The sequence below is a fragment of the Microtus pennsylvanicus genome, chromosome 17, assembly GCF_037038515.1.
Source record: "Microtus pennsylvanicus isolate mMicPen1 chromosome 17, mMicPen1.hap1, whole genome shotgun sequence".
Classification (NCBI taxonomy): Eukaryota; Metazoa; Chordata; class Mammalia; order Rodentia; family Cricetidae; genus Microtus; species Microtus pennsylvanicus.
The window spans coordinates 30444356-30458364 of NC_134595.1; the positions used below are offsets into that span (position 1 = coordinate 30444356).

The 14009-nt window shown below is 45.9% G+C and overlaps 1 protein-coding gene across 1 annotated transcript in view; it reads left to right on the forward strand.

The window, feature by feature from the left end:
- Drc11 (dynein regulatory complex subunit 11) overlaps positions 1-14009 on the forward strand; it is a 121119-nt gene that overhangs the window by 38909 nt on the left and 68201 nt on the right. The window contains exon 7 of the mRNA XM_075951319.1: positions 12109-12193. Coding sequence (XP_075807434.1) covers positions 12109-12193 — 85 coding nt within the window. The remainder of the gene's footprint in view (positions 1-12108; positions 12194-14009) is intronic.

A 14009-nucleotide genomic window follows, 5' to 3' on the forward strand; every position in this document is an offset into this window, starting at 1 on the left:
ACCTAGGCTCTCGTGTCTTCCCTAACGTATTATTTCTCTTAATTACCTTGTAAAGGAAAGGGTAGGCTGGCTGGATGGGGGGCGGTGCTTGTCACATTCAAACGAGCAGAATTCAAGATGGTACTCTTGGGCCAAGCCTTGATCTTGACTGGTACCCGCTAATAACATCCACAAATAAGGAAGGTGTCTATGAATAGATCAACTCTTATCCGGCACTAGGGGATCAAGAGCCTGGGCGCACGGGGCTCTCCCGCTCTTCTCTGTACACAGGTCCACGCGGTGTCGCAAGGAGGCCATGTAATCAAGTCCATCTGAAGTCCATTGCCTTTATTGAGTGTCTGTGGATTTATAGGCAGCAAGTGACACCTTCAGAGGCTTCTGTGCAGTGGCACAAGCTGCTTACTTTAGAACGTGGGAGAAATTTATGGCCCTGCTGACATTAATGGAGGTGGCTGGATGACTGGGGGGGATCGGCCGGAAACCCCTCCATCCATATATTTTTCATACTTGATGAAACACAGATAAATCTCTGTCTGTGTGTCTGAGACGGTGAGACCCGTCGAAGCTCGGTGTCGGGCCTCGGGGGGAAATTTATCATTTGAGGAGTTCTGCTTTCTAAATCACTGTGAACTCCAGACTGGCCATTTGCACATTTGTATGAGAATTTTTGACAATATCCATAAATTTTTAATAGGCCCGAACTTTACCAAGCACGCCACACCTCCCGTTTGTTAAGAGAAAAATACGAGGCCAGAGAGTTTCCCCTTCAGCCGCTCAGATAAAAGAGCAGGAAAACAGCACTCAATGTCCGTCATATTTTTAGTGAGAAAGACAACATTAGTCACTGAATGAATCCTATAAGAAGCCGACATCCCATGCCATAGCATAGGGCTAGAGGTCAGAGGACAATTCTGTGGAGTGAATTCTCTCCTTCTACCTTCCCATGGGTTCCAGGGATTGAACTCAGATCGCCAGGCGTGGCTGGGGGTGGGCCTGAGAAAATTACTGTTGAGCTATCCAAGGGGATTTCCTACTTTATCCCATCCCAGGAACGGCAGCTACCATGCGGCTTTCCTCATTTCCAGTAAAATCCTGTTTATCGTACACCCTGTCTCCCAGCTGCTCCCTGATCTGGTGTGAGGCTTTATGCAAAGCTCAGTTTATTGGCGTCTTCACGGGCAGTCAGTGTGCTTGCCTGCCTCAGTTTCCTGCATGCCGTATAATAGGAGTCTGTCACCACACCCGGTGCTATAGAACCATCCTTTCTAATCCTAAAGCAGGGAGGGGGCTGATGGCACAGACCTGTAATCCTACCTACTCGGGAGATTGAAACCAGAGGATCAGAAATTCAAGACCTGTCTAGGCCACAGAGTGAGTTCAAGGCCAACCTGGGCAATTTAGCAAGACCCGGCCTCCAAATTAAAAAACAAAAAGCAAAACATTTTAAGGTTGAGGATGTAGCTCAGTTGGACAGATGTATGTTCTAAGATACAGAGAGTCATGGCCCTGAATTCAATCCCCAATACACACACACACAACACACACACATACACACACACACCTCTGCACACCTCCACACACATGCATACACACATAGACATACACACTCTCACACACACAAACATATGCACACACATGCATATACATGCACACATGCCTTGCACATATGCACACATACATGGGCATATGCGCTCGCGCACACACATAGACACACACACACAGTGCCGTTAACAGTTTTGTCATAGGCCCCGAATTCAAGTATGACATACTGTGCTCTTGTCAGAGTGTGCACTGGGCTCTCGGGCACCTAGGGACACCCTTTTGTCAGAGGCTGTGTGATGTCCCCTCTTTCATGGGAACCCTGGCTCAGGAGAGCCTCCCCATGTTTTTCTGGTCTCAGAATTGTCTCTAGTGTTTCGTTATTCATTCTACAGACGATGGTAAAGGGGCAGCGAGTGGGCTGGGCTCACGTTGTTCAGTTCTTGCTGTGCAGGATTAAATGGGCTTCTGTGGAGTCCATGGCATCCTGTTTTGTTTTGATTGCTCACTTCCTCCTTGTTAGTACATCCAGAGTTTCTGTGATTCATTCCATACTTCAGAAAGCATCGTTGGCCTTTCCAAGAGATGAACAATTAGAATGCTGGTTATCTGTCCTCACAAATACAGTTACACAGTAGGGAAGCTGGACACTATTGAAGACATCTGATCACTTCTGCTTGTGCAGAGAGAAAACATTTGATCAAGTTAAATGTCCCTGTCTTATTGTAAAATCTAAACCATGGGGGGAAAGGCCATAAACTGTAATGATATTTTACATGACAAGATGTCAGCTGGGTGTAGAAAGACTATTTTATCTTCTACCTGATGACTTTTCTCGGGGCCATAGACACTGTCTAGCACACCACACATACTCAGTGGGCATATTGTGAATGAGCAGATGCAGGGTGAATGGATGAATCAAAGATGCCGTATCCTCAATAGAGACACACTTCACAGACGATGGGCACAACCTTCGTCCCTACCCGTAACTGGTGCCATGATATGAATGAGCGTTGATAACCAGGATAGCACAAGGGGAAGTAACAAGGATAAACGCCGTACAGAGAGTGGGAAACCATACTGTTGGGTGACGATGGACGACATACGCAAGGGAACCATCAGAGCTCTGTGAAAATGAGCGCAGGCCATGAGGAAACAAAAGAATCACTGGAATCGATGGAGAGGTGAACTCTGCTCCTGGCTAAATGGAAAGACGATGAATTGAGCCCAGAAGATTTATAGGGATAAAACAGTTTCAATTAAAATCCCAACAGGATTATTTGTTGAACAGGATATATGATTATTAAAGTCATTAGGATTAAAATAAGAAGCTAAGGACAACGAGGAAGAACAAATGGCCGTGTATTCTCAAGTACATTATAAAGAAAAATAAGATGGCTGCTTGGTGTTAATAAAGCATGAACGTAGATCAGTGAACGAAGAGGGCGGCCCGGGAGCTGACAGATGTAGATGGGACAAGTAATTCCTGATAAATGCATTTTTAAAAGGGAGCCAGAACATAAAAATACAGTTACGGTAACTACATTGTTAGAGCCGACTGGTAACAGAAACAGAGAATTTAATGTCCTGGGAGAGATGCCACAGAAGCATAAATATTTTAAAATAAAATTGGGCAAACCCACCGCCAAAATGATGACATCTATTTAGTATTAAGACTCTAAGGAAGGAGTGAACCCAGCCGAGTATGACAGTTGGCCGTGATTACAAATTGTTTTGCTCTGCGGTTTATTTCATTTGACACATCATTCCTACTTGCTGTGCTGAAGAAAGCGATACTGAAGTGGATTAAAGAGCTCAACATCTCTGCTCCAGGCCACCCTCAGGCCTTCCCTGTCCCCAGGCCCTGAAAACTCAAGCACAGGGCATCTCCTGTAGCCCCCTTTGCTCTTAAGCAAAAGCAAGGAGTGCTGATGGCTCCCATCGCTGGGTCTTTCCCGCTGGGAGCCGCATCATTGTTTCATGAGCTGATGGGTGTTTGATGCAGTTCCAGCATCTTGAAAACACTCAGTGGGAGGAAGAACGTGGTGAGCGTGAGGCACAGCTCTGTTCCCTCTGCTTAAAACCATGAGAACTTAGCTTCTGGAGCGTGGTTCTTGCACGGAACGCTTGATGTTGAGGAACAGGCTGTTGTTAGCTGAGATGCCTCCCCCGACCCCCCGGCTGTAACCTAAAGTGGCTGAGGTGGGCTGAGTAGGTCTGGGTAGGGCAGGGCAGGGCAGGAAAGGCTGGCTGCTGTCTCCCCACAGGAGTCCAGGGCAGCCTCTCTGCCTTGGAGCTGAGAGGTAGAGGCGGGTGCTCTTTAATGCCCCAGAAAGAGAAGCCAACAATACTTACTGTCCGTGTCTCTCAGAAACCAGGTAAATGTTTCACAAATATGGTATAAAATCCCCTGTGTGAAGACCGGCCCTGACAGGCCTGCTGGCCACAGCTGGAATTGGAGGCAGTCTGTCTAGCGGTTCTTGGGCTCCATGGTGCCTGGCCAGTGGTTCTTGTTGGAGACTGAGGCAGGCTCCGGAGGACACTGCCACATCTGAGAGAGCCAAGACAGGAGGATGAAAGCCAGGTCCCGAGGCCACAGTCACAATGGAGGAGGAGTGGGGCTGGAGAAGTTGGGATCAAAGCACTGAGAGTCAAGCCCTGTGGTTGGTCCTAGAAGAAGAAAAGGAAATGTCCAAGGCTACTATCTAGAACTTTCTCCACCACAGTGGAGCTCCAGGGCACCCAGCTTACACAGCTAGAATCTGGTGGCCTCGAGCAGGGATGAGCACCCAAGGCTCCCTTGGCTGGCTAGCTTGCTCTCTGGACTTTTGTTTCTCAACATTCTAGAGGTGATTTATCATTTAGTGATGGAGAGGTGGCATTCATTCTGTTAAAAATATTAAATAATCTCTAAAATTTAGTGTTTTCGTTTTCTCAATACATTTCAAGAAATGCATTAAGGAAACACATTAAGAAAACTAAAAGTTTTCTTTTGGGAAGTTAATATTTGTCTTGATACAAATAAAATACTATGCGCCGGGGAGGTCATTCATTCAGTAAATTATTTACCCCTCGTAAACTCAGGAACCTGAATTTGACCCCCAGAATCTATGTAACAGACAAGTTAATGAGAAAGGTAGAGACAAGAGGTTCCTGGGACTCGCTGCCTGGACAGCCTGCTTGGTGAGTTCCAGGCCAGTGGAGAGCCTGTAACAACAAAGGTTGTCCTCCAGGCTCCACAAGTATGCGTACACACATGCACACATATGAGCATGCACATGTAATAAATAAATACCCCTCAAAGTTGAAATGCTTGCTTTAGAAAATATCAGCCCTTAATAAAATAGGCCAGTGTTTGCTTGTGGTGTCGACAAATAGTTCGTGACTTCTGAAGACTTGCTTTGCCAAGACAGCAACCATTTTCTAGCTTTCCGTTCCTCGTTAGCTGCCTTCGCACCCTCACCTCCCCCCTTCTCCCTCTCAGCATCCCACCCTCCCCACCCCTTCTCCCCTGTGTTGTTCTGTAGACAAGGGTGAACCAGTAGGTCCCATGCAGATAGCTCTGGCTATTTCCCATAAAGCTCTCTGCAGAGGTTGTTCCACCCGGTGGTTCTGACACCTACTTGAAGAGCCTTCTCTGACCATGCCTGTTGCGGCAATTTGAGCATGAATGGAAATGGGTGAGGAGGTGGGGAGGAGGCAGAATTCTGGAACAGCTTTTCAGCATGCTACCCGCTGCATGTCAGCAAGACAGTGCAAGTTTAAAGATAATCAAGGCTTTAGAATCATAGTTGAGGGAAAGCTGTAATTTTAATAATTATGCATAATCTCAGCATATTGAACATCTCGGAACTGTGCAGAAAATTCTGCCTCAAAGTTCATTTTTAACTGAAAAGATCCTTGCCTTTATTAAACTATTTTCTAGACTGCGGGGAGAGACCCCCAAACTATTTGATGTTCTCCCTTCTTCATTCCACAGATTTGTGCCTCTACCAGATCTTGGATGGTTAGGCAGAATCTGTCCAACACTATGAATTTGAGCAGATTTAAAATGAGGGAAGAAACCAGAAGGTGGCCAGATGCACCAGAGCTAGACATGCAGACAAAGGTCCCAGAGACAGGGTGAGGAAGGCTGGGTGCAGTGTCTCAGGGGGCCAGGGTTATTGGAGAAACCACATAACTTAAGTCACAAACCAGGACAGCTTAAGGCCTCTTAAGAATAAAAGGGGCCCTGGTATCAATTGTCCCAGGAGAGCTGGACCAAAGCTTATTCTAATGATACGGACAAGAGTTCTGTTTTGAAAGAACTGGTGACCTTTGAGCAAAGAAATGGCACACTATGGCTCATGTTTTAAAGGGGTCACTCCCCTGCCACCCACCCCAGGTGGCCACAGAACAGTAAGAAGAGACCAGCTCATGGTGTAAGCAAGTGCTCTGTGGCGGTGTCCTGGGCCCAATGTGGTGATGTATACCAGTCACCCCTGACACATGCTAGGAAGGTGGAATGGAAAAGAGACAGCCGAGAACGACTCCAAGCCATGCTCCGTGGAGCACATCGGAGCTCTACAGCAGGCGGAAGAAGAGTGTGGGGGTCAGAGTGCCAAGGAGGCTTGGGCTGCAGTCACTTAATCTCGGAACTTCTGTGTTTCCGGGTGTTGGGTGGGCCACTGGATCTGGGTCAGTGCCAGGGAGAGGTGAGAGCCAGGGAGAGGTGAGAACTAGAGATTGCTTACAATACTCTTTGGCCAATAGTTTGAGCATATTGCTAGCCAGATCTTACATCTAGAATTAACCCATTTTCATTATTTTATATTTTACCATGAAGCTCATGGCCTACCAGCAAGGTTCCAGCTGGCAGCTTGTATCTTTCTCCTCTGGTGGCTACATGGTGTCTCCCTGACTCCACCTATTCTCTCTCTCTCTCTCTCTCTCTCTCTCTCTCTCTCTCTCTCTCTCTCTCTCTAGATAGATGGATGGATGGATGGATAGATAGATAGATAGATAGATAGATAGATAGATAGATAGATAGATAGATAGATAGATAGATAGATATTTCAGCCTGGCTTTACTCTATTAAGCCATTGGCCTAAAGCAGCTTCTTTTTTAACCAATAAAAACAACACATATACAGAAGGACTTCCCACACCAGCACCTCTCCATGGCACCTGCATCAGCTCTGCTTCCAGGTTCCTGCCCTGACTTCTCTCAGTGATGGACCATGGTATGGAACTATAAGCTAAAGCAAACCCTTTCCTCTTCAAGCTGCATATGATCTTGGTGTTTAATCACAGCAATGAAAACCCTAAGACACAGCATCACGATCAAATGCCCTTTAGAAAGCAGCAAACCCATACCAGGCCATAAGTTGTGTACTAGGATGCTGGAGCCCAGCTGCCATAATGACGTCCTAAGTCTGGGTGGCTGAGCAGCAGGATTGCATCGTCTGGGTTCTGGGCAGGAAGCCCAGAGTGTCAGCAGGTTGGTTCTTTCTGGGGACTGTGAGATGGAGCCTTGTCTTAACCAAGTGCAGCTGTAAGGAACAAGGCCATATCCTGAGGTGCTGAGGTTAGGGTTTCAACCTAAGCATTGGTGGGGTCAGGGTCACAGTTCAGTACTCCACACCTGTAAGAGTTATCTTAATGGGGCGGTCGTGCGTGGACAGTTCTCCCAGCTGGGTTCAAGGGGTGAGAGCTAAGGAAAGTGAGCATGCCGAAGGAGGGGCTGCAGAATTCATGGGAAGTCAGATAGCGAGGGGAGGAGGGGAAGAAGGGAGGGGAGGAAGTATGGAAGACTAAGGGAGAAAGCACCTCAAGAAGTGTGGCCCCTGAGAAGGCCAGAGCCCAGACAACAAAGCCAAGCCCTTAAGGACAGAAGTGTTTCTGAAGGAGGTGACAGGAAGGTGCTGGCCCATTGATGGATGGGGTACCTGGCTGTAGGAGCTTGTGGAGAAACAACTGGCCGTCATTAAAAGGTCCCCACACCAGTGCTCTCATCTGAAGCAGTCAAGTATTCCAGGTATATGCCTATGGATGCTCATTCCATGGGTGGGATGACTGCGTCTATCCAGGTGTCAGCTTCCACCACCCCTTGGATCCAAGACTGTGGGGGAGAGTATGCCATGGGGTGAGGGTGGGGGCAGAGGCATAGGATTCCCCAAGACAGATACTTGGTTTTCCACAGTTAATCAAAAGCGTCTTGGCGCTGACACTGTATAATTTGAGGTCCTGACACTGTATAATTTGGGGTCTTCGGTTCCTTCTGGGAGGGTGGCTCCTTCCAGAAGGGCATCCCCTGCAGTCACAGCTGTCGAGCCCTGAAAACAAAGCTAAAATTACCATGGAAGCCTAAATAGCGTCCGCCGTTCTGTTTTACAAGACCATCAGCCCTTCTGCTTGTAGCTCTCACACCATGAGAGCTGCTCCTAAAGCCTAAAATGCTCAGGGAGACGCAGAACATAAATTACAAGACATAAAGCACAATCATGAAGATGGATACATTTAAATTATTTTACAAAAGTTACTGTGAATTCTCATATTAACTCTTGCTATGAAAACTGATACATTCTAAAATTAAGAAAAACAGGCAAAATGGGATCGTGTGAATTTGGTTTTCGGGGGGAGGAAAAATGTAAGTCCCAAGGCTGGAGAGATGGTTCAGTCATTAAGGTTAAGAGCATGCATTGGACCTAAGTTCAGCTCCCAGAACCCACCTCGGGTGCCTCACAACCTCCTGTAACTACAGCTACAGGAGACCTAACACTGCTCACACACACACACACACACACACACACACACACACACACACAATACTCTAACACAGACACACATATATACACACAATGAAAAGTGGTGTGTGTGTGTGACTAAATTTCTGGTTTTGTTTTTTTTGTGTGTTTGTTTGTTTGTTTGTCTGTTTTGAGACAGGGTTTCTCTGTAGCTTTGCCTGTCCTGGCACTAGCTCTTGTAGACCAGGCTGGCCTCAGACTCACAGAGATCTGCCTGCCTCTGACTCCTGAGTGCTGGGATTAAAGGCGTGCGCCACCACCGCCCGGCTCAGTTTGAGTTCAACGATACAAGGAGAAAGTCAAATGATGGTGTCACTTGCAGAGGTGCTATAGAGGTCTTGTTAGTGGGAGTGGTAGGAAGACTGTTGCCAAACACAAGTATTGAGAAGTGAAGTGGGGGTCCTCACCCAGTGGCTGAGAGCTGCAAGGTCTCAATAGTTCCCAGTGCTAATGAACGGTCTCCTTGGCATTGCCCTGCTTTTCCTACTGTGACGAGATCCCAGGCAAGAGCAACTTACAGAAGAAAGAGGCTGTTTGGGCTCATAGTTGGAGGATTCAGTCTAAGGTGGCAAGGCAGTTATGGAGGCAGTAGCCTGAGGCAGCTGGTCACATTGCATCTGCAGGCAGGAAGCAGAAAGAAATAAATGCTGGTGCCCAGCAATATCCTCTATTTTTTGAGATCATATTTATATCATTTCTCCCTCCCCTTTCCTCTCTCCGAACCCTCCCATAAACCCCTCCTTGCTCTCTTTCAAATTCGTGGCTTCATTTTGTACTGCTTCTTGTTATTATTGGTAGTGGTGGTGGTGGTGGTGGTAGTGGTGTGTGTGCGTGTGTTTGTGCTTGTGTGTGTGCATGCATACCTGTGTGTTTCTAAATACACAAATACAACTTGCTCGGTCTCTATCTCTCTTTCCTTAAGGCAAGGGCTTACTAGATAGACAAGGCTGGCCTAGAACCCACAGAGACCCACCTTCCTCTGCCTCCCAGGTACTGTCACTTTCTCTTTTACTCCAGTGTGAGATCACAGCCCCTGGGAGGATACCAACAACATTTAGAGTGGTCTTTCCACCTCAATTAGGCTAGCCTAGAAACTCGAAGACCACCCATCACCAGTCTGGTGACCTTGAAGAACCAAGTAGACCACCATCTTCTCAATGAGCAGGGCCTGACATTTCCAGCACACCCTGTCAGACCAGTGACTTAGTGACGGAGGAGATGTTTGCTGAGATGGTTGATTCCTTATCGTGAGCAGCTGTCGCAAACTGCACTCGTCCAGCTGCAAGGTCGAGTCACAGCAGGATGTCCCAAGTTGCCCAGGAGACGGTCAGCACGCTCCTTCCTTTCACGCTTACAGGTGTGCGTGAGACCAGAGGTCCTGAATTGCCGACTAGCACAACCTATCGCTGCATATTGGAGTGTGGAAGCAGAGTAGAGCACCCAACAAGATCTCATTAAACCAAACTCCAGTAGTCTTGAAAAGTCTAGGACTTTGGAAACTGTGTTTACTGCTCATAGAATTCTATCTATTCAAACATATGCATGGTTGGTTCTTGTTCGTTTGCCACTCCTCTGAGCATTTTGTGCAGTGTATGTTGATCGTATCTACCCCCTCCCCAACTCCTGCCAGGTCCATGCCCCCTTCCCTACCCACCTGACTTCTTCATTTTCTCTTTTTCCTTGTGCTCTTCAAGGCGTTTTGTGCTGCCCATACATTCTTGGATGTGTGGCCTTCCATTGGAGCATAGCCAACCTACCAGGGGTTACACTCTTAAAGAGATCTGACTCTCCCTCTCTATTATTGACAGTCGTGCTTTGGCTAGAGCTGGGTCTTCAAGACCACCCCTGTCCCTTGATGCTGGGATTTGGGCTGGCTTGAGCTCACACAGGTCTTGTGCAATGCTGTCACTATCACTCTAAGCCCCTATGGACAGCTGCCCCATTGTGTCCAGAAGACGCTCTTACCTTGGAGTCATCCGCTGTGTCTAAATCGTACCCTCTCTCGACCCCCTCATCCACAGTGACTCCTGAACCTTGGGAGAAGGGAGTGTGATTTAAATGTGCCGTTTAAGGCTGAGCATTCTGCAGTCCCTTGCTGTCTTCATTTAGGCCAGGTGTGGGTCTCTATGGGTCTCTATGTCAGTCGCTGTCCTAATTAAGATTACTATGGCGGTGATGAAACTCCATAACCAAAAGCAAGGTGGGGAAGGGGGGTTATTTAGCTTGTGTTTCCTATCATAGTCTGTCACTGGAGAAAGTCAGGACAGGAACTCAAACAGGGCAAGAACCTGGAGGCGGGAGCTGATGCAGAGGCCACGGAGAGGTGCTGCTTCCTGGCTTGTTCATCAAATTGATCACCTTACTCTTTTTTTTTTTTTTAAGTACATCCCAGGCTGGGCCTTCTCTGACCAATCACTAATTAAGAAAATAACCCACAGGCCTGCCCCACAGCCTGATCTTATGGAGACATGTTCTCAATTGGTGTTTCCTCCTCTCTAATGACTCTGACTTGCGTCAAGTCGACAGAGAACTAGCCAGTGCCATCTTCTACAAACAGAAGTTTCCCGACGATAGTTGAGAAACGTGCTAATCTGTGGGTATAGTGATAACTCATTAGGAATTGATTTGGTTCTGTTTCCATTTAGCAGAAAAATAGTACGAAGTTCTTCCCTGGGGCCTATGACCTGTCTAGCTGTAGGTTCTTGTCCTAAATGATGGCACTAGGTATGAGTTTCCTCTTGTGAAGCTGGACTTCCATCCAATCAGAATGCGGTCGGTCACCCCCATGACCCTTGTGCCTCTGGTGTAGCCATGGGCCTGCCTTGCTAGGCCACTGGTTATTGTAGCTCAGCATGTTCAGAGCTGGATAAGGCTGGTGATTAATTTCTTCCTCTGATAATAGGTTTCTTATTCTTAAGTGAAGTAGAAATACATATTTTAACATTTTCTGAGTTTTAACATCTAATAGTGTAGATACCAATAGTGCAACCCATAGAAACAGAAACCCTTAGAGATCCACAAAAATCGTTAAGTGTGAAAAAATCGTTAAATGTGAAAAGAGTACCTTGAAGCAGGAGTCTGAGAAGCTGTTAAACATAGCCACCTCCTCCAAGCTTTGGGCTCCCTGCTTCTGGGAAGGAAAGGCTCTAATTCAGCTGCTGAATTATATATGTGTAGTATATTTTCCTACACATGGAATAAGTGTAACACTTATGCCAAAGTCAGCTTCTCTTATAAATAATGACCACATCCCCCTTTGGTAATTCTCCACACTAAATTCTACAGTCTGCCGTCTCTGTGGAGAAATTATGTGGTTAGAGAAAGAAATACTTGTTGGACCCTATCAAACATGGGGGCCCAGACTTCCTAAAACCTAAAGGTTTCGGACACTTTCTGGACATGCCGTTTGTTCAACTCCACCCTTCTGTTTAGTTTCAAAGTCCTGTGTTTACCCTAAATTTTAAACAGGAAGAAATGATTTGTGTTTCTGGCTTTGTTGAAACTAAACCACAAAGCATCTTGATATTAAAAGGAGGAGGGGAGACAGAGGAGGAAAAATAGAATCCGTCTAAGAGAGAGATGTCCCCCTTAGACTAACATATCCCCAGGGGCAGGAAACCTCAAGTTGCTTGTCCCTATTCCTCTGCTACTCAGAGACTCTGCCAGCACCAGCATAGGGGTCCCCACCACCACTTACTGATATTAACACACACGGTTTGGCAAGTGGGGCATTTCCAAAGACACTCGTCTCTCTCTCTTTCAAATTGCATTCTTTCTCTCTGCAGGAATTTAACGGGTACATTTCCAGACTACCCCAACGTAGAAGAAGGAGGCTCAGCTATCATCTTCTCGAACAAGACCCCAGAACAGGTAAGCAACACATGACAATAAAAAGTGGTTAGGCCATAGTCACGATTCCTTAGACTTGGATGTGGATGGATTCACAGTATATCTCCAGGATTTTCTAAGAATTACTTACATGACGCATCCCAGGGTGAATATCATCACACATATCCTTTCTGGTTTGTTTCATGATCAATTCTTTCTTTCCCCTGTCCAGTTTTGAAAAGACTGTGATGTCATATCAAGCCATTTTTCTTGTCAGTTCCTAGCAGTCTGAGTTCTGGTTTCTGGTACCTAGCCATCCTTCCTTCCCCATCCCCCATCATCAGACCACGGACTCTGGCCATTCACTCCCCCATCTTCCATACCTCAAGCTTCTCTCTCACGATCTCTGCATCTCAGGATGCTCTCTCCTGTCTGCCCACATCTCAGGCTGCTCTTCCTAGCCCTAAGGTGACTTCTCTCAGACCTAATATTTCCTTGGCAACTCTAACAAATGCAATAAGATTTTAAAACAGACAGTTATAAATACTTGAAGCATTATTTTATTATTTTTACATTGTGGGTTATTTTCCTAGAAAATGCAGTAATCTCAACATGAAATCATTGACAGATACACAATTGTCCAGAATTGCAGGGGTAAAATTTGACTGGGGAGGTAAAAGAAGCCTTAGTGAGACAAAGAGATTGCTGGATCATTTCCCTGAAGACTCAATAAAATAGAAATATACGTTGTCCATTAATCCCCATCCTTGATGCAATTTCAACCAAAACCAAAGTCATTTTCGTATTGACAACCATATTTTCAAGTTTGCATGGAAGAACGCATGGACATCTCCAAAAAGAGTTAGTGAAAGAGTCCGTAATGGTGGTGATGCCACAGAATTAGGAAAAGAATAGAAGATGACGGCAACACGTTCACTCACCGAGAGAACGTTCTGTGCCAGCTGCTATGCAAAGACATGCAGATTAACCCTGTGAAGACCAAGCAACCTGGGCAAACTCACAGTAAATAAACTGTGGTTCTGAAGTCAAGTCACAGAGGCCAACTGCAGAATAATGTGTTCAGAAGCCAATTCAGACCCAAATGAGAACTCAGTCATCCTAACGGTCCCTTTGAAAGGAGGGAGAGCAGAGCAGCAGGTAAGGAGATGGCCAGGCCCTTTGTGGCAGAGTTCATTACATCCTTAGCCTCCCCTGACTTGCAAAATAATTTTTTTACACTGAATATTTACATGTAAAAATATTAGACTGCAAATTGCCAGAAGAAATTGTTGGAATATTTAATAATCAGAAGGGTGGGGAATAACTTTGGAAGCATGTTGCCATAGGCAGAAATCATATAAAAAACAGACTGATATAACAGACTACACAAAACTCAAGCAGTTAAAAAATGATACCGTCAGTGAAGTTAGAGTCATGAAAAACTAAGGAAAATGCTTGGCGGCATCTCTGATGAATAGTTCGTCCATATTTAAAGAGTCTTTACAAAATAATAAATCATCGTCTCTGTAGAAAAGACACCAAAAATATGAACAGAACTTTTTTTTTTAAGAAAAAAGTTTTAATTGCTGGCAAAGACCTTTCAATATCAAACAGTTTTACTGTGTTTCTTTATCCACACAACTAATAAAAATTTTAAGCTAGAAACCCAGCTCAGTGTGCCTGTAGGAAAATGTCACTCTCAAGCACTATGGCTGGGCATTTCTTAAGGGGCATGAACCAAGTTGACTTCCAGAATTTCAATATGGATGCTCTCTGCCCGAGGGACACCACTTTGTGAATTTATGCTACAGAAAATAACTAGGCAGGTTAACAAAAGTTTGAAACGGCAGCCTTTTTC